The sequence below is a fragment of the Tympanuchus pallidicinctus genome, unplaced genomic scaffold (assembly GCF_026119805.1).
Source record: "Tympanuchus pallidicinctus isolate F22 unplaced genomic scaffold, pur_lepc_1.0 scaffold2, whole genome shotgun sequence".
Classification (NCBI taxonomy): Eukaryota; Metazoa; Chordata; class Aves; order Galliformes; family Phasianidae; genus Tympanuchus; species Tympanuchus pallidicinctus.
Window position 1 is genome coordinate 16,057,653 of NW_026294721.1, and position 21,721 is coordinate 16,079,373.

At 36.8% G+C, this 21,721-nt stretch overlaps 1 protein-coding gene across 2 annotated transcripts in view; it reads right to left on the bottom strand.

Moving 5' to 3' along the window:
- Positions 1 to 989: 989 nt before the first annotated feature.
- The window catches only part of ADGRA3 (adhesion G protein-coupled receptor A3), a 55,348-nt gene continuing 34,616 nt past the window's right edge, over positions 990 to 21,721 (bottom strand). For both annotated transcript variants that reach the window (XM_052682035.1, XM_052682036.1), the window contains 11 exons: positions 20,455 to 20,656; positions 17,347 to 17,496; positions 14,674 to 14,835; positions 14,202 to 14,405; positions 12,966 to 13,179; positions 12,601 to 12,809; positions 8,579 to 8,703; positions 7,889 to 8,012; positions 6,801 to 6,946; positions 3,873 to 3,968; positions 990 to 3,675 (listed from right to left, as the gene is read on the bottom strand). In XM_052682035.1, the coding sequence (XP_052537995.1) occupies positions 2,433 to 3,675; positions 3,873 to 3,968; positions 6,801 to 6,946; positions 7,889 to 8,012; positions 8,579 to 8,703; positions 12,601 to 12,809; positions 12,966 to 13,179; positions 14,202 to 14,405; positions 14,674 to 14,835; positions 17,347 to 17,496; positions 20,455 to 20,656 (2,875 nt within the window). In that variant the 3' untranslated portion in view covers positions 990 to 2,432. The remainder of the gene's footprint in view (positions 3,676 to 3,872; positions 3,969 to 6,800; positions 6,947 to 7,888; positions 8,013 to 8,578; positions 8,704 to 12,600; positions 12,810 to 12,965; positions 13,180 to 14,201; positions 14,406 to 14,673; positions 14,836 to 17,346; positions 17,497 to 20,454; positions 20,657 to 21,721) is intronic.

The following is a 21,721-nucleotide window of genomic DNA, read 5'->3' on the forward strand; positions in this document are numbered from 1 at the left end:
TTTTTCTGGAGATACTTATAAGTGCACATCTACACACGGGGCAGCTCTGAGGTTGGTTACAAACTAAAAGCTAACTAACTCTCAGCCAGTGAAACAGCCCAGCAATTAAACCCAGTTATGCACTCCTCAAAGCATCATTTTGACAATTCATGGACAGAAACTACTCAGAAGAAGCAAGAATTCCACCCAAATCCTAGTAAAACTGTCCTTCAAGTGTTGTTTGTACACAAGATCAGTTCAGGCTACCAAACCAAATGGTAGGGAGGTGCAGTAGAGCTTGCAAGCAATAACTAAATGTACCTGGATGATCCTTGCATTGTAAAACACCTCCTCTGAGCAGTGAGAATGTCAGAGCCAGTCCTGTATTCAGAGAGTACGATGAACAGTAAAATGCACAAGAGAGGAGTTTGAACTGGGGACAGCAGACAATTGCAGGCAGCCCAGAGACACATATAAGCACTTTTTTGCTATTAAATACAAAGGGTTCCAGAAAACTGGGTAACAGTTAAAGGAACAAGTAAAACCCCCAACCATGACCTACAAACTCACATTTGTCACAGCATTAAGATGACACAAAATATGATCCTGTTTGTATTGCTAAATCAGCAATTTAAGTAAACTATAATCATAACTGAAAAAAATCATTATATTGCATTTCAAATAAAATAGTTTGACTAATGTTGTAGATAAATTCTAATTTAAATGGAATTGCAGTGCAACTACATGATTTTAATTTTCAAACTACACTTTATTGTGAAAGACTGTACAAATTGCTTTTAAAAACCAACAAAGCTCTATAGAATATAACTTCGTTTCAAACAAACTCTAGAATTGATGCAATTAACTGAACTATTTGTATTGTCTATTTCAAACACCAAATATTTCTTTTGACTGAAACTGTCACAGTTTTTCAGACATGAAGTAAAATCACGATGATGTTAAATGCAATAATATTTCATTAAAAAACCAACAAATGAAGGCAAAACTGCTGCTGGGGAAAATACCATTTATTACACTTTTAAATACAAATTTGAAATGCATTGTGGACACATCTTCAGAGTTACACGTCAAAAATAAAAATGTACAAAGCTGTGCTTTGCATCGCTCAGCAAGATGCAGCTGGCTGCTCCCCCAGTGACATCAGCAGCCTCACCTGCCCCTCCTTTGCTCCTTCCCATTACACTCAGCCACCAGACAGAAAGAGGGGTAGAGAGACCCTCCACGAAGCCCTTGGTTGGCCAACTGAGACACCCCTGGCAGTGTCAACTTCAGGGCCCGGGCTCCAATCTAGATGGGATGAACTGTAAACATGCTCAGCCTTGTGGGGAATTTCAAAAGAAGGCCCAAGGTGTCTCTTGGAGAAGGGATGAAGAAAAGGCTTCTCTCCTGCAATGCATGAGAGGCAAAAGAAAGAGGAAGGAAGGCAAAGGCTGAAAAACGCAGTAATAATCGAGTCACTGGTAAGAGGATACAGAGACAGAAGACATCAGCACTCTATTCAAAGCAGTGATTGCTGTGCTAATTTGGCCCAGTCTGGAGAAACCTCTTCTACTGCTAATGGAGCAAATTTGACCCTTTTAGTTCATCAGCTATTCTTTTATTACAGACAGAATGAGGATTATAAGCGTTTGATATGGATGTGTCAGAATTTAATTAAATAGAGTTAGTTTGTTAAGCAAACTTGCAAAAAAAAAAACCAAAAAACTTGCAAACTTGTATCCATTCTGTTTCTCTTTGTGCCTGTACTGATTTTTTTTTAATGCATCAGACTCCTACTGCATACAAAGTACATGCAAAAGTCATCACTTTGGAAAAATACATATGTAACAACTATTAAAGTTTTCTGAACCTAATTTAAAAGGCTTTGTATCTTTTATATTTGAAGCCTGTGATGTTTTCGTTCCTTTTCCCTGTCACTCTTTTCCATCCTAAATACCCTATCTGTACTGTAGGCACTAGTCAAATTCATTATTTTATTAGACATCTTTCACATCCATCTGCTAAGAGAAGTGGAAATATATTGCTTCCCTAGATACATGGGAATAACTTAGTTTCACACGGAAGAAACTGTTCTTCTAACCTACTTGTAACCTACTGTAGGAAACCTGCTATAGCAGTGGGCTAGACTTGCTGATCTCCAGAGGTCCCTACCAACCCTGACAGTTTGGTGATTCTACAGTTCTGTGGAGATTGATGCTTCAAAAGAAATTAAAAAAAAAATAAATCCCAAAACACAAATCACAAAATATCAAAAGTTCATCCTTGTAGGAAGAATAAAGATAATAATGCATACAATCTTTTGCTTGGCAGATTATCTCTGTTCCATCCCTGCATACAGTACCTACAATTTGTAAACAGTCTTTAGAAGCGTTTAATAGCTTTAAGGAATGTGTAATCACAGTTCATACGGATTTGTCCACTGAACGATAACGCTACACAGTAGTCTCATGTTTCCATAACCCAGTTCTAATATTACCAGTACTGTCTGCAGTGAGCAAGGGCCCATCCTGTCCACTGCTTTTAAGAGGTCCGTTCTGAATGGCTAAATTTAGGCCATAAGATTTTTGCTGGTTTTCAAGTTCAACCACTATCGGTTTCCTCAGTATATCTTTTTTGTTGTTGGCAGCTATTGCTTTTTCAGTATTTCTGCTGCTTTTTGGAAGCGTACTGCAAGCATCACTGCTATCTTGTTGGGACTGGTTATACTGACGTTCCCGGTACGCCAAATAGGCTCTCCTGCTCCTTGAATGTCCTTCACTGTTGCTTGGTCGGCTTTTAGGCACACCATTTTGCACACTTCCTTCAACACTTGTAGGAACATCGTACGCATATTCCCTCAATACTGCAAGCCTGCTAGCACGGTGCCCCTTGCTTCTGTTCTTGTGATGCCGACTTGGGTGCCCATTTGTCCGAAACTGTACCTCTAATGGAGCTACGTGCATTTTGATATCGTTATCCACCGAATGTTCAGTGAGACTGTTATCAAGCTGAGGCCCTGTGTTTAATGGTAGAGAAGTAGAGTGGCACTGAGCTGCCGCAGCTTGTAAATTAGTTAGTTTACAACCTTGAGAAGAATTTTTTAGGCTTGATGCACTTTTATTTGTGCATGAAGATTCTGCACTACTGTTGGTGCACTTTGGGGTCTCCCCGTTGGTTCCACTGGAACTGGATGGCTGAACATTCACTTGCACAGAATATGTACTCCTTCCAGGGCAGCAAGTTGTTATCCATGCATGCCTGACATCTTCCCTGTTAACACAGTGATGCACCATAAGAAAGGCGCTGAGGCTTAAACAAGTTGCCCCAAAAAAACAGCTAAAAATCAGGTCCATAGGATAATACAGGGAAACGGACAGAGCTCCAAAAATCCACAGAGCAATGTACAACAGCAAAGTAAGGCTCACTCCCATAAGCTGTGCTTGAAAGCTGTGCTCATTCTCTAATGCAGATGTGGACACTAATGACACTGACAAGGAATCTTGATGAGTCAGTTCCCCGTGTTCGTTGGTAGCCAGACGCTGCTGTTCCTCAGCTGGTTCCTTAAGCTCATATTTACGTTCAGGGTGCCGTTTTAGTTGTATGAATATGCTGAGAAAATACATGCAGTTTATGAAAATTATAAAGCTAGCTGGTCCATAAAATGCTCCTAAGCTAGGTTCCCAAGCCATCCAGCAACTGGAAAAAAAAAAAAAATGAACACAAAGTCAAGACAAACACGTTTTCCTACGTGTCTTATACTTCCATTGGTTCAGAATGGTACCTTGAAATGATCTTGGCTGCATTACATTTTCTGAAGCATTCAAATCACAAGGAATATACAGAAAAGCACAACTGAAAGCTTGTAACAGAACTGTCAGTTATACGGTACTTACTAAGGTGCATTAGGTCTGCTGCCATAATTTCGAATGTTTGCTGCTGCTGTTATTCCACAAACTATGACAGGGATTCCTCCACCAATAAGGTAGAACCTAAAAAGTAAAACTAATATATCAGTGATTGTTTAAAGGCAATATTTTATTCAGTAACCCTAGAGGAAAAGAGAAAGAGCTTTCCAGGAGTTGTGTTTGTGCTCCAGCAAAACTTTTTTTTTTTTTTTATTTAAAAAAAAAACTCTTCTACACCACAGTTTTTCCTCTCCCAATGTAAATCCACTCCTCCTTCAACTTCTAATTTCCCTCTGAGGCACTAAGCATTCAAGGTACATAAAGTTAGAAGGGAGATGCAATAGCTGGCAGTCAGAAGTTATAAATTACTACAAAAGAATATATACACTTAGAAGGAAATAGTTCTTGAAAATGAATTAAGACGAATTTGTTTAATACGGATACTTTTCTGAAGATCAGCCACAAGAACCAGCCATTTGTTTTGTTTTAAAAGGACTAAAGTTGTAGTATACATCTCCTGCTTCCCTCTGGCAGTGTTAATGCAAAATGCATGCTTTCGTAAGAATGAGGGCATATAATGTTAGAGGATCTAGCTTTAACTTTTAATTCCAATTGTCATGAATTCATCTTGAATTAGTTAGTGGCAGATCAATAAATGCAAACAATCATTCCAATCAATGCCACTAAGAACAGCACTTTATGTTAATCCTGTCAAAACTCAGATCAAATTCAGATCAACATGCACTGAAAACTATTTTTGTGGTATATACATGGGTAGTTACATGGGTAGTTTGTTTTGTCAACAACAAATATTCATTCCTGCAGTCTTGAATTTGCCCATTGCATTACAAACTATTTTGTCTTAACATAAAACAAAACAGTCTAAAATGAACTAAAGTCTTCCTTGGAGGTCCAGGTAGACTAAATATATTACTCAATTGCCCAGGCCAAGAAGGATCATGTTTTGTCACTTGTTTATAAACTGTCACAATACAGTTAACAGGAGGAAGACAGACAAAACAGATGGTTGTGGCAGACCTTACTCCACTTATCTATCATTACAAATTACTAAATCACTGCCTCAAACGTCTACCACTATTCAAACAAACAGCCAGTTTAACTTGGTTCTACACAAGACAAGCTATTATTAGTGGGGCAGTGAAGTAACATGGATTGTTTGCAAATTGTAGTTCAGTCTGCTGTACTGAAGGATCATGTTTATTTACAATCAGCCTTGAACTCCTCTCTACCCTCTACCCAAAAAAACCCACACTGAATTGATTTCAGAAATCTTTTTTATATTGTTTATGACCTGTGACAAAGCTGCATGCACTAACACAAAGAACAGAGGTCATCATCAACAATAATATCTTACATGCAACGAACAAAACACAAAACAAAGCTTATCTGTGCTAGTGGGAAGGATGATTAATGGATACAAAATCCATTTCTCAAAAGGTACCCCCAGGAACTGAAGATCATTGTGTATGCATACTGTCTACCTACCAACTGCAAAGTGAACTTTTTGTAAACACAAAGAATGCAAAGCAGAATAATTTGTATATGGATATGCAGTTTTCTTCTCATTTATCATATACATCTACTGGGGTTTTAATTTGTCCACTTTAAAATATCCTTTGTTACCCTGAAAAGGCAGGTGAGAAGAAGAATCTAAGTAGCATGAAGACAAATTCTGAATTGGTTGTTTTGCCTCTTTCCACTCAAGAAACAGGAAGACTGAAAATAACCAATGACTGGTTCCATACAAACAAACTCCTGCTCAGAAGTCCTTGCCCTCTGCTACAACTGGGGAGGCTTGTTTTGAGCACAGATATAATAGGCAATTGAGTGAAGAAAAATTCTTCCACAGCTGCTGAGCAAAAATATCACACATTGACTCAGGAAATCCTGATCTGCAGACAAGAATCTGAGAATACATAACGTATGTTTTCCCTGTTCTTGTACTTCTCTCCAGAGCTATTGATGAGGGTCCAAATCTGAAGAGGTGTATGTTTGTGTTTACATAGAGCTACGTCTGTGAGGCTGGTAATTTTACTAGAAAATTTTCCAGAGAAAGAATGACATATAGTAATAGCGGATGGGGAAAAAAAATTGCAACAGATGTCAAAATGCCCATTCAGTATTGCACTGGAAGGCACACATGATACCCTACAATAAGTGGAACAGATTCTTTTTCTTAATATAATGGACAAAATTAAATAACGCAATGGGAATGCTCAGTGGTACCACTACTAACCTTCTGGCTCACATACACGGTAATTCTATATGTTTGTACATTGTACTGCACATTTTAGCTGATACTTAGAAAAATGGTTCATGCTTCTGTATTTCAAAACTAAGCTTTCTAAACACTTGCCTGTGTAACTAATCAAAGTTAATCAATGTCTGCCACCTTGTGGAGAATTCGAGCTTAGCAGTTTTTAATTAATATCTGGAGGCTCATTCATGTTTACTATTAGAAGTACTTCATAGGGGAAATTTTACAAATTAAAAGTTTGCCCCATTTCAGAGATTTCAGAAACAAATATTCCAAAGAGGAACACTTTACAAAGAACACTACTTTTATTTGATAATGACATTTTTGGAAAAATGTATTAAACTATACTTAAATGCAAGTCTTTGTTAATTTTCTGGTAACAATTCTCCCCAGTCATTTCCCTATGACAATTTAAAGGAAAGTGTTCCAACCTAAAGCCACAGTCAAAACCTCAGATGCATTGCTGAAACAGTAACATAAGATCAAGCATCCTTCACCTCATCCTCACTACCAACTCTTGGAAACAGAGAAGTCTGGAAGAGGCTTGAATGGCGCTTGGAAAAAAATGCTATTGACTTTACAACTTCCAGTCAGAACATGAGCATGGTGATCTGGCATTGTTCAAACAACAGGCTCACCTCAGCATTGGTCTGGGTGGAGGTGGTGGCTCATCAGTATCTTGACATCTTTTTGCTTTTTTGGTTACTTGCTTGTAAATATTACGAGATGTCACTCCCAGCCACAGTACTGTTGCAAGAGTGGAATAATGGAGAATTATCCCAACCTTAAAAAATAAAAATAAACCCCTAAGCATTTATAGCTTACCAAACTGCAAAATTACCATATGATTGGCATAAAACTTGAATTTCCAAAATTTCAGTTCAAGAAAAGACAATTTGCTACAATGTTTTCAACTCTCAATCTAATAATTGCAAATTCAAACAAAAGCACTAGGGAACATTACAGTAAAGGATTAGAAACTTTTAGGAGTCACTGGAGGAAAAGAAAACAGTTCAAAAAATTTCCACTGACATTGTTCCAAAGAAGCAACTGCGTAACTGAAACATGGCAACTGAATGATAGATGGCTCAATCTCAGAAGAACAATCATCACAAAAGAGAAGACCTGATAAAAGCTGTTTGTTTAGAGAAAGCACAGGTCTTTCACTTCAAACACTTCTCATTTCCTCCTTTTAAGTTATCCTGAGGCACTAAAAATAATTATGTTTCTATTTGCAGAAAGCAGTTTTTATATGGTCTGTAAATGTCACATACTTATTACAGAACTGTTATAGAGAGCTGTAAGTCTCGAAAATAAAAGATAAGGTAAAACAACCACTGTGATAGTATTTCTGGCTAAAAAGATCTGCTGCTCTTATGAAGTATTTTTCCAGTTTTCAAATAACAGATTCTTATCTTTAAGGTAGAAAAATGTGATTCTTCGCCTAAATTTAGCATTCTGATGAAAATGCCTATAGAGTACTGCTGTTCTGTAGGAGGCAAAGGGGTGTATATGAATATAGTGGTATTAAATGTACCTGACTTTTTCAAAAGACATTAAGCACAATTCCAAAATGTTCACTGCTATAATAAATAAACCTCAAAATATTAAGTTTTCATATTTAAAGTTTCACTTCCCCTAGCAAAATAATGGGAGAGTTAAAATCTTAACATTATTTTCTGGAAATAATTTCAACTTATTTTCTTTTGCTTCTGTGTTTACTTACTGCTTGGCAAATGCTGGCATTCCTGGTCTGAGTTACACCTCCAATGAACATCACACACGTCAGGAAAATGTGAAAACTCAGGTTAACCAGCATATGCCAGCTTTTCACACTGATCCTGATCAGACTTAAAAAAAAAAAAAAAAAAAAAAAAAAAAAGAAGTTAGACAACATAAAAACATGGAGCACAGCTGCATTATCATCTTTCAGAAACAAGATATACAGTCATGCAGTCATGTTAAATGAGATGTAATTACTGTTAATGACTGTTTGACTACCATGCATTTTGCAATCAAACAAGCTCTGGACTTCATTACAAGAAATTAACACGCCCTCCTATTAACCAGTTTAATACAACTATTTTGGCCTTGAATCAAAAAAATGTCAGGATCCAAGCTTTCATGTCAACACAAATGTAAAAAGTAGAACATTATTTAATTTCTCTGTCGTTTTTGAGAGTGGTCATTTCCATCACCACAAAAGAAAAGAGAATGATTAAAGAAATCCTAAGTTACAAGACACAGATTATCACACCAAAAAGAATAGATGAAATAGCTACTTCCTTAACAGTTTGTTTGCATCAACAAATTTTATAGGAAAACATGATACAGATCACTATGTCATGTTCAAAACAGAAAGAAAAGGTTGTTGTAAGCACTAAGAAAGCAGTTTAGTCTTTAATTTTATTCATACCTGTGATGGTATATATAGCTGACTATGATCATCAAGAGGCACATTAGCAAAACCATTGCAGTGGCATAAATTACTGGATGCAAAAGATCAGCTGGCTGTGTATATAATTCAGCTTCTGTCAAGTCCTGACAACAAAACCAGAAGTAACGTTAGTCCATCTCCTTATTCTGTAGCAATGACAGAGGAAAAAAAATATATATGTATATACACACAGAATTAACAGGAACCCTACAGATAAAATGCTATGTCCCCACCGTCTCCCCCAGTTAGTTAAGGTAGCTCACAAATACCTCCTGTTCTGGCTGAATGTTATAAACACAGTCATATTTTAAAGCACGCTTAAATGTCACGTATGTAGGAATACAGAGACAAGTTAGCGGTTCTGTCAAAAGCAATTTTATTATTTTTAAAATGTATCTAAGTCTGTATAGTGTGTAGGATAACACTGTGTTCCAGTGAAGATTAGCATCTACAATAACTTGGACAACTTAAGAGAAACCATCCTGAGCAAGTTTGCAGATGATGCTGAAGTGGGGGAGCAGATCAGCAGGCTGGAAGATATTAAGGACAGAGAGAAGCGGGCTGGGAAATGTCATGAACTTCATCGAAGGAATAGCTGAATATTCTGCATCTGGGATGAAATAACTCCCATGAATGCAACAGTATGGGCTAGGTGCTGGACTGAATAGAAAGCAAGGAAAGAAGAACCTGGGGGTGCTGGTAGACAGAACTTGAAAACAAGTTAGCAGCACACACTACAGCCCAAGGCCACACTTCACTGTACCAGTGAAAATGACACACAGATAAATAGAAGCCATTCCCCTCTGCAGCCACCTGTGCAGAACTGTACTCAGCTGGAAGCCTCCTAGCACAAGACAGACACACGCAGGATGGTGCAACAGGTGAAGCATACAATGGAGGCTGAAAAGGCTGGATCTCTGAGAAGAAAGATGGGTCAAAAAATCAATATTATTATATTGGACTAGTTATTCTAATAAGAAATCTCATCATTATATTGAGCTAAAGACTGGGATAGTACGAAGATGACGAACTTTCTGGAGCTGAACAGAGAAGACTGAGAGGCAATGGATTTCTTATTATGACACTAAAAAATAGAATTCTATGCAGTAGGTACATTTCAGCTCAAGTTGAAACAATTTACTAGGATTGTTTCCCTAATGGTAACAAATTTGAAAAATGCTTCAGTGTCTTCTAACACAGAATGAACTGCTTTTTCACTGGTATTAGGCAAACATGTCTATTTTTTCCTTTCTGGAATAGACCATACACAGAAACATATCTTCTAGCTACAAATGGCAAGTCACTCAAACTTCAAGAGTTGTGCAAATTTCAAATGCCTGCTGAGGAAAGGATAACAAATTCAGCCTTCACAAAAAAGAAAGAACATTAGGAAGAAGCTTCAGCTTGCTTTGGAGAAAAATCACAGTGATATACATTCTATTTTTAAGGTTTAGATGAGTAATCTGATTTCATGGACAGGAGAAGAGTTCTTGAATCAACAATTACCATTAAATTAGAGTTAGAAGTATATTCACTACTCCTTCAATTCTTTTATCAGAATATAAATTTGTTATTGCTAATTAACTCACCAACCTCGATACAAATTTGATCAAACTGCTGTTTGATTTTTTTATGTTTTTTTTTTTTTTTTCCCTCCATTCGTTTTTTTTTTATTCACCTGGAGATCCTTAGGACCACACTGCAGTGACAAGTATGAGCGAAGATACTGTCACACAATTGAGAACAAAAACCTTGGGAGAACTCCAGTCACTGCTTCCAAGCTGGTGACAGGTAGCATGATGCCACCTACCATTTATTATAAGTGTAGAGAGCAAAAGCTACAAAATCACAAAATTTAAAATGAATTTCTAAAGTGTTTGAGAAAATTCAGCTGGACCCAATGCCCACTACATCAATGGAACTCTGACCGCACTGTCAATTTTTCATCATATCTACTAAAAAGGAGTGAGGAAGCAAATGTTATTTCTGAGCTAAACTGATCATAAATAAAAATTTGTTTATAAAATGTCAATAAAACAACAGAAGAGATGACATTAAGAACGCTAGGGTGTTTACAGCCTAGCAGCACTGGGTTTCTTCTCTAGAAGCACTGCTTTTACTTTCCTCTCCACTGCAGGATGAGAAGTATATGTATACATACACACTAATGAGAGTTCTGATGAGTCTCCTAGTTATCTGTTCCATTATTAAGCAGTAGTTCAAATAATTTCAAAACATATACAGATTTTTATAGCTCTATCTTTCTAGATCACCAGATTAAAAAACCAGGCACTCAAATACAGCTCCCTTATCAGAAAGGAATTTACATTATGTTCTGAAACGTATACAGATATACAAGTACATCTGCTTTTATTTTAAATAGGTATAGAAGAATAAATAATTAAATAACTCAGGTTATTAGCCAGAAGTCATGCAGCCAAGATGATGAATACTGCTTTCAGACCCCTGGCTGCCACTCCTGTTTATGTATTTAATGTATTTGTTAATGATAGCTCTAGAATTAAAAGCCAAACTTCTAAAACAAAAATCCAAAAACTTCTTATAAGCCACTAATCTGAATCCAGGCTTATGTACCACTATGAGAGTCTATTAAGAAAATAGGCTATTGTGGCCTTTTTAAGTTTTCAGTTAAATAATAACACAGGCATTATGAAAAGCATCTTCAGCAGCTACTTAGAGAGCCAGAGGTTCTGCAGTATTTTAAACTATGTGCAAGGAACAGCTTAACAAATAAGATTTGGTCTTCCTTCTTTCACCTATCCTCTCCTCTCGTCTCTACTGTCTAATGCTTTGAACATTACCTAATATTTAAGGAGTTCTGAGCACACACAACGACAGACATTAGCAGAGAAGGATGAAAGCTGCCTCATGCTCTTTTTTGACTTCTGATTGTCAGCAGTTTTCTACATGCCTCACAATATACGTAGATACTGATGCAATTGTGCCATATATAAATTTAGAAAGTCATTTACAGCTGCAGATTAAGTATGTCCTTCATTTTTCTTCCTCCAGATGGCAGAAACATGACCAACTTTAAGCAGAACTTCTTTCTGAATGTATACTATACCTACAGATGAAGTTTAAATTCAGTTCTAAAGACAACAAATTCAGCAAGTTAGCATAATGCTTTCTTAAAGCTTTTACAATTTCACCCTGTTTCTTACTAGTTTACCACTTTTATGGCATCACATCTTATACACAATGATGACAGAGCAGGTCAACAACCGCTGGCCATAAAATGGAAGCTTCCCAGGCCAAATTCCAAACTGAAGAGCTCTGGGAACAAAGAAGAAATCCTACTTCCTAAGTGAACAGCAGGGAATGAAGGCACCTCTCTTCCTTTTTATGCAGCTACCATTATATTTTAGAACTTGTTACCTATTAAAGTTGAGATAATGCTGTTTTAAACAACATTTAAAATGCTTTATTTTAGATAGTAATTATTTATTTGTTCACCTTTTCAACTAATTTCTTTTGGCAATGGACCTACATATTAGGAAGCGAGTAGCTTATTTGTAACAAAACAGCTACAAATTATGGACTAAAACAAAAAAACACACAAAAAGCCAACCCAACAACCTGGGAAGCATTAATAATGTTAGTAAATTTTATCCAGCAGACAATAACAACTTCTCCAATATTACTTGTTCTTTATTTTGAGCTGTCATTATTAGATTGAAGTTCATAAAAGCACATATGATTAAAGCTCATTAGCATGATTTCTTTCCTATAGTATAGTACTTTCTGCCTAAAAGTTATTTTTATTTCAAATACTCAGCAGTTAATCCCACTTCGACATTTTTCTTAAACCTCACCTTGAATGAAAACTTATATTTACAGAAGCAGCAACTGAAGATCTCTATGCCTTGTTTTCTTAATAAAGGAACAAGGGAATGCTTACTTTAATGCAAGAACAAAGAACAGTTGTGGTTCCAATACTTTTAAGTTCCAGAAAGAATATGTAATGTTAAGTATCATACCATTAAAACTGCATAGTTGCTGAGGGAGTAGCACTGAATGGTAGTAATGTTTTCATCAGACAGAAGAATGCGACAGCCATCAGACTTCCACCCTCCTTGTCCGTTCAGTAGATCAAAGTCCCACTGAGCTGCAACAGCATCTGCTCCATGTGCAATACGCCTTAGTGTCACATTTATAGGAACATGGTGACTGGCTGGGTTCAAACCGTCTATGACAAAATAAACGCAGTTGCACATAAATTTCTCAGCTGGCCAAGTGCTAAAAAAAAAAAACTCTCATTTTTTAGACACGCACAAACTTGATGCAAATAAGTCATCAAAAGTGTCTCAAAGATCATAAATATGTAATAATATAAAAAACAAACCTATCTTGGTGAGAATGACTGGTGTCACAACTGTACGACGTTTCCCATCATCAGCAAGGTTTGTTGAATTTCCTGTTGCTGGAAAAAGCTTTCCATTGCGAAATGCAATAAGCTGAAGCTTGTAGACAGACTCATCTGCTGGTCTGATTTCTCTTTTTTGCTTCTGGGTGAAAAGAGAAGCTGGCAGCTGGATAGAAGCCTCTATGATTGTATTCTAGAAATAAAGAGATTGTAAAAGTTTTAAAGACAAAGTGAAATTTTCTTTACAAACAACTCCTCCACCTGAACACTGTCAGAAATGAAAGCACTGCAACAAATTCATTTGACAGCACTTCCAAATAATCCACAGCAGAAGGCCCGAATCTATTAAAAGTCTTATCCCTTTCTTAAAAAGGAAGGAGAAGTGCTAAGACTCTGTAATTGCCTTCATTGTTGCAGCTGGTAAAGTTGAAATGGAAATCAGCAACTTGTTACAACAATTTCCATACTTCCGGCAACTAGAAGCAGTAACCAAGGCCAGGTGAGAACACGTACATACAGCAAAGCACAATTTCCTGTAACTGCACATCACTGTCATAGAAAATGAAGCACTCTACCCAATAAGGCTTTGTTACATTGTACATAAACTATGGTAAGGGAGCATGCCTGTAAATTGTACAGAATTACACCATTATTTTATACACGGATTCTGCAGTGATGTTCAAGCACATTAAGTGTAAAAGCAAATTAGTGTGCAAGCCATTCTATCATTCTGATACACAGATGTGCATTTGTGTGGGCACGTACACACCTAAAATGAATACACATGCCTAAAATACACATACTAATAAAGTGACCCTTTCAAGTCCATGCACACGTACCATTTTCTAGTTGAATTAACACTGTACGTTGATTGATATTTAATATGTAATGAAGGAGAAAATACAGCAAAATAAGAGGCAATGACTCTCCTTATGACCTAGGGAGAATTTCAGTTTCCCTACTTTTGAAACAGAGAATCTTTCCACTTAACATGTTTTAAAAAGGAAAACCACACCTATTCATTAAGAAGTGCGTCCGTTAAGAAATTATTCCAAAATCAAGCTACATTACTCCTTCTCATTTTAATTATCCTTTGTCACAGTCATTCTGGATTACATAAGAATGCTACTTTAATATTAGAAATTGCTTTCCAAGTGATTCATATTTATTATATCATTACAAAGATAACAGTGGGATAAACAATGAATATCCAACCTTTAAAGCCAGACTTGACAGCGTATTTGAAACATTGCACTTAAAACTTAGTTGCTTATCTAGATTTCCATCTGGATCTCTTCTGCCATAATCACTGAGCCCTGTACGGTCTGATGTAGCCACTTTCTGAAATACGGTGCACGTCATCCCAGTGAACCCAGCAGCCTTTATTACGTAAGCCTCAAGAGCAATGTTTGGAGAATACTGTAACAACAACAGCAACAAAAATTTAATAAAAACATATGCATTACAGGAAGAATAACAAATAACCTGTAAGAGATTCTCAACTGTAACAGTATACAAGAAAAAAAACAACCAAAAAGCAATCCTATTCCTATGTATCTGGTAGGGAACTCAGAATATTTCTACTCTCTTCTCCACAAAAAAACAGCACACATTTTAGATAACGTCAAGTTCTATTAAACAAGGAAAAATAATCAGCAAAACATTTTCTAAACAAATCCATACTTACAGTAGAATAAACTTGAGCTCCATTTGCAAGCCGATACATAGCAATTTTTTGCAGACACTGTACAATTCTAGTGCAAGCCTTGGATTCCCTTTGTGCCATCCACAGAACACGTTCATCAGCTAACATAATGTTACTTGCTATATCCACCATCACATCGCCAAGCTAACAGGGAAAAGAAATACGGTTATTTTGCATTTTCAATAACATACATCAAGGAGAATAATCACCAGAAGATGCAATACTACTTCTCAACATCAACACTCAAATATCACACCAATGCAATTTGCATATTTACCATGCACTTACAGAATAAAAACATGAAAAAATGCAGGTATTTTATTAAGATTCAAAGGTATAATACTCCACATTCTACTCTGCTAATTGTTTAAAAAAAACAATTTACAATCAAATTCAAACCTAAAATAAAAACAACCATTAATCGGCTATGGTATAGTTTACACATTGGGTAGAAAAAAAAGGAACAGAGTAATACAGGAAGAACTTGCACACAATGCTTCCACTCCTCTTCCTTTGGCTATGCCTTTCTTTGATTCCTTCCTTGCATATCATTAGTTTTACACTGTCAGTGTTAGGTCTCAAGCTATTCACGAATGATGGCAAGTAACCACAGGTACAGAGTTGATTTCAAAGCCGCTAGTTACACTGTTATGAAGTTGTTGCTCACATACCTTACCTGGTCTAATGTATGACGAAATACAAACCAACAAACTGAATTCCTTTATGTACACAACAACTATCAAGCATCTACGCTGGATTTTTCGCAGCATTTTAGGAAGCGGCAAATGCTGCACCAGAAGTGAAAATGCATGTACTCTGAATTGAATGAAAAGCCATTTTCAGAGACTAAACTTTGTGACGAATTTTCTACATAAAGAAGACAAGGTTACGTACAGAAAAGATCTCCCTCACATCTGGAATTTTTTTTTTTTTTTTTTTTAATTACCCTTTGTACTTTTAAGAACATTGCTAGCAAGGTTAGAACATAACAGATTGTTCTCATTTTTAAAAATCTTTTAAAGTAAGGGCAAAAATGCTAATATAAAAATATTCACTGTTTTAGGAACTGATTTTTTAGGAACAGAACCTATAGACATTAAAAACTATCAAACAGCATTGTGCAAAATCTACAGGCTGAAGCACTTTTTGTTGAATTCTCAAGAATAGGTCTAACTTAAATTAATGAAGATGCTCATTATTATTTTAAAATAGGTACCATGCCCTATACATCTACAGATGGTGTTTTTACAACACATTATCAGTGTTAAGATCCTGAAACCATAGGACTCCTGTTACAAATATTGTATATTATTCTTTCACTTTAAGGTATGTGCAAGTTTTTCAAACTGCAATCTAATTTATGACAATCTACTGAAAACATTCTGAGTGTTTTCAGCTTCTTCTTTTCACATGAAAAAAAAAAAAAAAAGAAACATTTTACCATTTACAGTATTTATATTTCAGAATAGTCCACTGTAATGCAAACTGAAGTGACCACAAAATCATATCCACAGTTAAAAAGAGTTCTGCAGACACTAACAAGAAACATGCCAGTCTTCCTAACTAGTAGAGTATTAAATGAAATTGCACTCACATCCTTTCCACAAATTAAAACAAGGTTGATATAAAATCAAACCAGTTAAGATAAAAGAACATCAAGGATATGTGTGAAATTACAAAAAAATTTAACTTTTTCTTCTCCATATCATTTATTACCTTCAAACATGCCAGATTGTGAAGCTCTCAGCTGTGATTTATTGTCTGTAGAAGAGAGTATCCTTATAATGTAACTAATGGCACAGAATTCTAAAATGCTTTCAGCTGAATACAAATATCAGCTATTTAATGAACTGCTTGTATAATTGCAAGATGTACCAAAAAAATTGCAAGCTACGATTGTAAAAATGAATTGTAGACTGAAAATTCTCCAAGGAGTTCTATGAAGAATTTACAGCCAGCATTTATGGTTTTCTGAGGGGTGAAGAGGAAAATTTGGCTGTTTTTTTTTGTGCAAGGCATTGTAATCAACAACTGCCCAACATGCAGTGTAGAGTGAGTTCAATTTAAACCTCTGTTCAGCAGTGAAACAGAGAGTTCCTGCCCACCGGTGGGACTATTTCATCACTCACACTTTTCTCCCCAACAATGAGCGTTCTCTAAGATTTTATTTTAATGTCTTATCTTATCCTTCAAACTGTAAGAATTCTGAAAACCTTAGAGATACAGCTCAATACTGAATAAAGACATCCTACCATGGTGGGAGGGGAGAACATAAGTCTTGTTTTATTCATTATTGAGAGGATCTCTGAGGCTTTCATTATTCATCTTTTTAGATAAGAACAGACCAATGAAAACCTGCGTGACCCACTCCATATTAAATAAAAACAGACTTACTGTACCTATCTCCCTGCTCCAGTGCTGACCAGAGGTGTTACTCACATTACAGGTCCAGTGAATGCTGGATGATCTCAGCGCGAATGCAAAGTCTGTGACCATGGGTCAGCAACTTCAGAGACCTACTAAACAAACAAAAAAATGGGATAGAATCTGATAAACCACTAACTCGGTGCCTGCATCTACTGTTGAGAAGGCTTCACTGCTCAAAATACTTTAGGACACCGGTTATTTTTATGCAATGGCAAGTTATCCAGTTACCTCTTTGTACTTTTCTGCAAATCTTCCAAATTTCTCTATCATTTCAGCCACAAAAATAACATCCATCTTATCAGAAAAATTTGCTGCTTCAACAGTGTAAGCCAAAAGCTGTCTTGCTGTCGCCAATGCATTAGTGAGGTTGAGCGGCATCTACACAAAGAAGAAACGATGTTCACTTTTTAAAAATGCTTAAGTACAAGACAAAGGAAAACACTTCAGCAATTCACAAACCAGCATTTTCCCAAAAAGAATAACAAACTCCACAGGGATCACAGGAGAGTTCAGTTTAAGTAGCTAGGAACTGCTACCCTATCTGCTAGCAACACATTCTCTAACATGCAGAAGAACCAAGTCTTGGCGGCCTTAAATTTTATTTTGTCTTATTGTCTTAGAAAGGAGAGAGATTATTATTACTATTATTTTTTTTAACCAAGAAGAGCAAAAATGACAGTGCTGTTAAAAGCTTATTCTGTTTTGCATGACAGCTTGAGTAATGTGAAACTCCTAAAACATGGTGTTTCATAGCAAGAGAAGCCAAAAAAAAATTCTAACGCACCACTGCTGTTGCATTCTCTTGATTCTATAATTACTAGAAGTGTTTATAATGGAACTTGCACCAAAAAAAAAAATCAAACCCAAGACAGATTATTTCTGTGACAAAGCTCAATTGCTTAATTTCTGAAATAAGTACCAGGTTAAAAAACTCTTTACCACTAAACAAAACCTAACTCCAAAATACCTGAGCTAGCAGGGACCAAAACCAGCAAATTTCATATAGTACAGTAGAATGCTGTGCAAATGTTATCAGCTCATGTTCAGTTGCTGTTTATCCATTATAATCCAAACAAGAAGCATCTTGCCACTCCAATTTTTGGTGTACAAACATCCAGTCTTTCCCACTGTATTTGTAATCTGCCACATAAGCATAGCTGTACATCAGTCCCTGTAGGTCTTAGTCCATATACATGGATTTGAATGCAATTAATGGAAGATTATTTTTTTCCAAAACACTACTTACAATTTAAGTATGTGACTCACAGTTCGAAGTCATAATACACATTGAACAATGAAAAATTCAAGGTCAGGTATTTTTATAATTTCTTTGAACTTAAAACATGAATTTCTCTCCACCTAGAACTATATCTGAATAAAGGAAAAACAATAACAGTGAAATATAAACTTACGTTACAAACATTTTCTTCCATTTTAAATGTAGGCCCCTATTTGATTTAAATTACTCGGCAGAGTTCTAACGTTCAAAAGAGCTCATCAACTATCTTTGTGTTCAAAGACTCTAATGATGCTTATAATATCATTAAAACATTTAATATGTCTCAGTGAAGTGATAAACTTTTGTGCTAAAAAGACTGCCAAACCTACTACACATAAAATGAGGAAGGCTCTAATGAGTAAAAATCAGTCTCAGAAATCAAAACATGGCACTCTTCTCACTTTGAGGAAAAAAATGGAAATCTGTTTCACTGTAGTACATACCTGTCCCTGTACTTTTAAAGCAGATAATAGAAACAGTTACCAGTTCCACACATGGAAATCATACTTGTGCTTTTCTGAAACCAGAATACCATTCTGATACCCCTATTTTAAATTGGCAAATTCTTCTATAACCCGAGAAAACCTAAGCTCCAAATTTGGGTGGTAATACACAGTCTATACCACTGCCCTGCTACAGGTGCTGCTGGATAAACTTCCAGGGTTAAAAAAAAAAACACAACCCAGTTTCATTAAAGCTCTCAGTAAGCAAATAATGAATCTTGCTGTGTCCCCCAGTGGGGCAACACCTCCCACCTGCTAACCGGACACAGAGCACCACCATGACTTCACATTTCAATTCTGATATTTTCATGTGACAGCCAAAGGCTGCACCTCCAAGTGCCAGGGACGCGAAGCTACACTGCAAAATAGTTCACAGAATCACCAAATCACCAAGGCTGGAAAAGACCTCCAAGATCATCCAAGTCCAATTGTCACCTACCACCAGTATTTCCTCACTAAACTGTGCCTTTTATTACAATATCTAATTGCTCCTTGAACACCCTCAGGGATGGTGACTCAACCATCTCCCTGGGCAGCCTATTCCAGCACTTCACCACTCTTTCAGAGAAGAAATTTTTCCTAATATCCAACTGGAGACTACACTCTCTAGTTCTATTGCTCATTAGGTGGGTGAAGAAGCTGACCCTCATTTCCTCACAATCTCCCCGGGCCACAACATACAGAGCTTTCTCTCTTTCTCCTCCTCCTACATATCCCACATCACTGTTCACAGATCCTCTGGACCAGAGTGGGAAAGTAAAAGCTACTAAATATGCAGTGGTAAGTAGAGAGGGAGCAAGTCAGCATCAATGTTCTACAGTGTAGATCATAACAAAACATTCTCAGACATCCCTGCATCCATCTGTTGCACAGGTGGTGATACAACACACTGGAGAACATCAAGCTCAAACCAGAGGGCTCAAGGGTTTATGGAGTATTATACAATGCAGTGCCTATACATGGAACATTTACACATGCTGTTTTGCAATGATGTACATAAACTGGAGATAAGTCTGAAAAGGAACTTGGAATGCAAATATTTTGTAACTAAAAAAAAAAAATCTAAAAAATGCTAAAAAAAATCTTTATAAATTCTATCTGATTAGAAAAGTCTCATTAATTCTTACTATCCCTAGTTAACTCCCATTATCCACAAAAACAATTATGGGTGTACTGTGCCAGAACTGAGCAGAATTTGTCCACTTTATACTATTATAATTACAAAAGCTTTTCTCTGTTAAAAATAAAAATGTTTCCTTGTAGTACATATGCAGGATAAGGCATCCAGTTGACAAATACATTTATTACTTATACCATTCAATTCTCTTTATGCTTTACACAAACACACAAGAATAAAAATTTCCTGATACATGTAATCTGAGGACAGCCAAAATAGATCACTCAACATAAATCCACAAGTTCCATCATACTCAGGAAATACCCATTTATCACAATTCAGCCAGACCACCAGTGCTATGTACTTAAAAGAAATGACAGACTTCAGAGTTTTTATTTTCATCAAAAATTGTGATTTTATAGAAATGCACAGATTACCTGATTGAACATGTAAAGAACTCGGGTCACATCATTTGCATATTGGCACCTAGAGTAGTCCTCTTCTGCCCAGTACCCTCCCCTGTCACATCTGCGCCAAGCTCTTCTCTCATCTTGCGAGTTGCCAGGATATATCCCACTGCCAGCAGAGTAACGTGTACACAGTAGGTATGCTGTGATGCCTGCCAACGTTCTAGGCCACCTGGGGAGTCAAAAGCAAAAAATAAAATAAAATAAAATAAAAAGAGAAAGAAATTTACATGACAAGTAAATAAAAGGATTATGCACTACAACATGAAACAGACACTCAAAATTAAGCATCGCTTAACTATTTAAAGGGCCACCTTGGCCCACCTTCCGTATTTTCAAGCTGTTTATATTTGAGCACTATTAACAAAACGAGTACTAATGCTAGCATATTTTTTCATACTTTCATGAGGTTGCAGGTGATGTGAAAAAGGTGCTCATTAAATCACACAACCATTTGAGTTGGAGGGGACCTTCACAGGTCACCTTGTCCAACTCCCCTGCAACGAACAGGGAAATCTACAGCTAGATCACATTACTCAGAGCCCCATCCAACCTGACTCTGAACATCTCCAAGGACAGGGCATCCACCACATTTCTGGGCAACCTGTGCAAGTATCTCACCGCTCTTAGTGTAATAAATCTTTTTCCTTATATTCAATTCAAACCTCCTCTATTTTTGTTTGAAACCATTTCCCCCTGTCACACCACAAGGAATCAAGTGTCTGTCGACTTCTTTCTTACAGCCCCCCTTTAGATACTGAAAGGCCACTATCAGGTCTCCTCAAAGCCGCCTCTTCTTGAGGCTGAACAGCCCCAGTTCTCATAGCCCATATTTGCAGGGAAGACATTCCACCCCATGGATCATTTCTGTGGTCCTCCTCAAACAGGCCTATCTTATACTGAGGACTCCACATCCAGATGTAGAACTCTAGGCAGGCCTCACCAGCACAGAGTAGGGGTGTGGGATTATGTCCCTCACCCTGCTGGCCATGCTGCTTTTGTTGCAGCATAGGGCACATTGCTGGCTCATGTCCAGCTTGCCACCCACCAGTATCCCCAAGTTCTTTTTGGTAGAACTGTGCTCTATCCTTTAGTCCCAGAGCTTGCATTGATAGAAAGGGTAAATTACCAATTAGTAACAACAGTTTACAAGTGGTTTTTTGTTGTTGTTGTGTGTGGGTTGTTTTTGTTTTGTTTTTCTTTTTTAATAAAACTAGCTTACTTCATGAAAAAAATG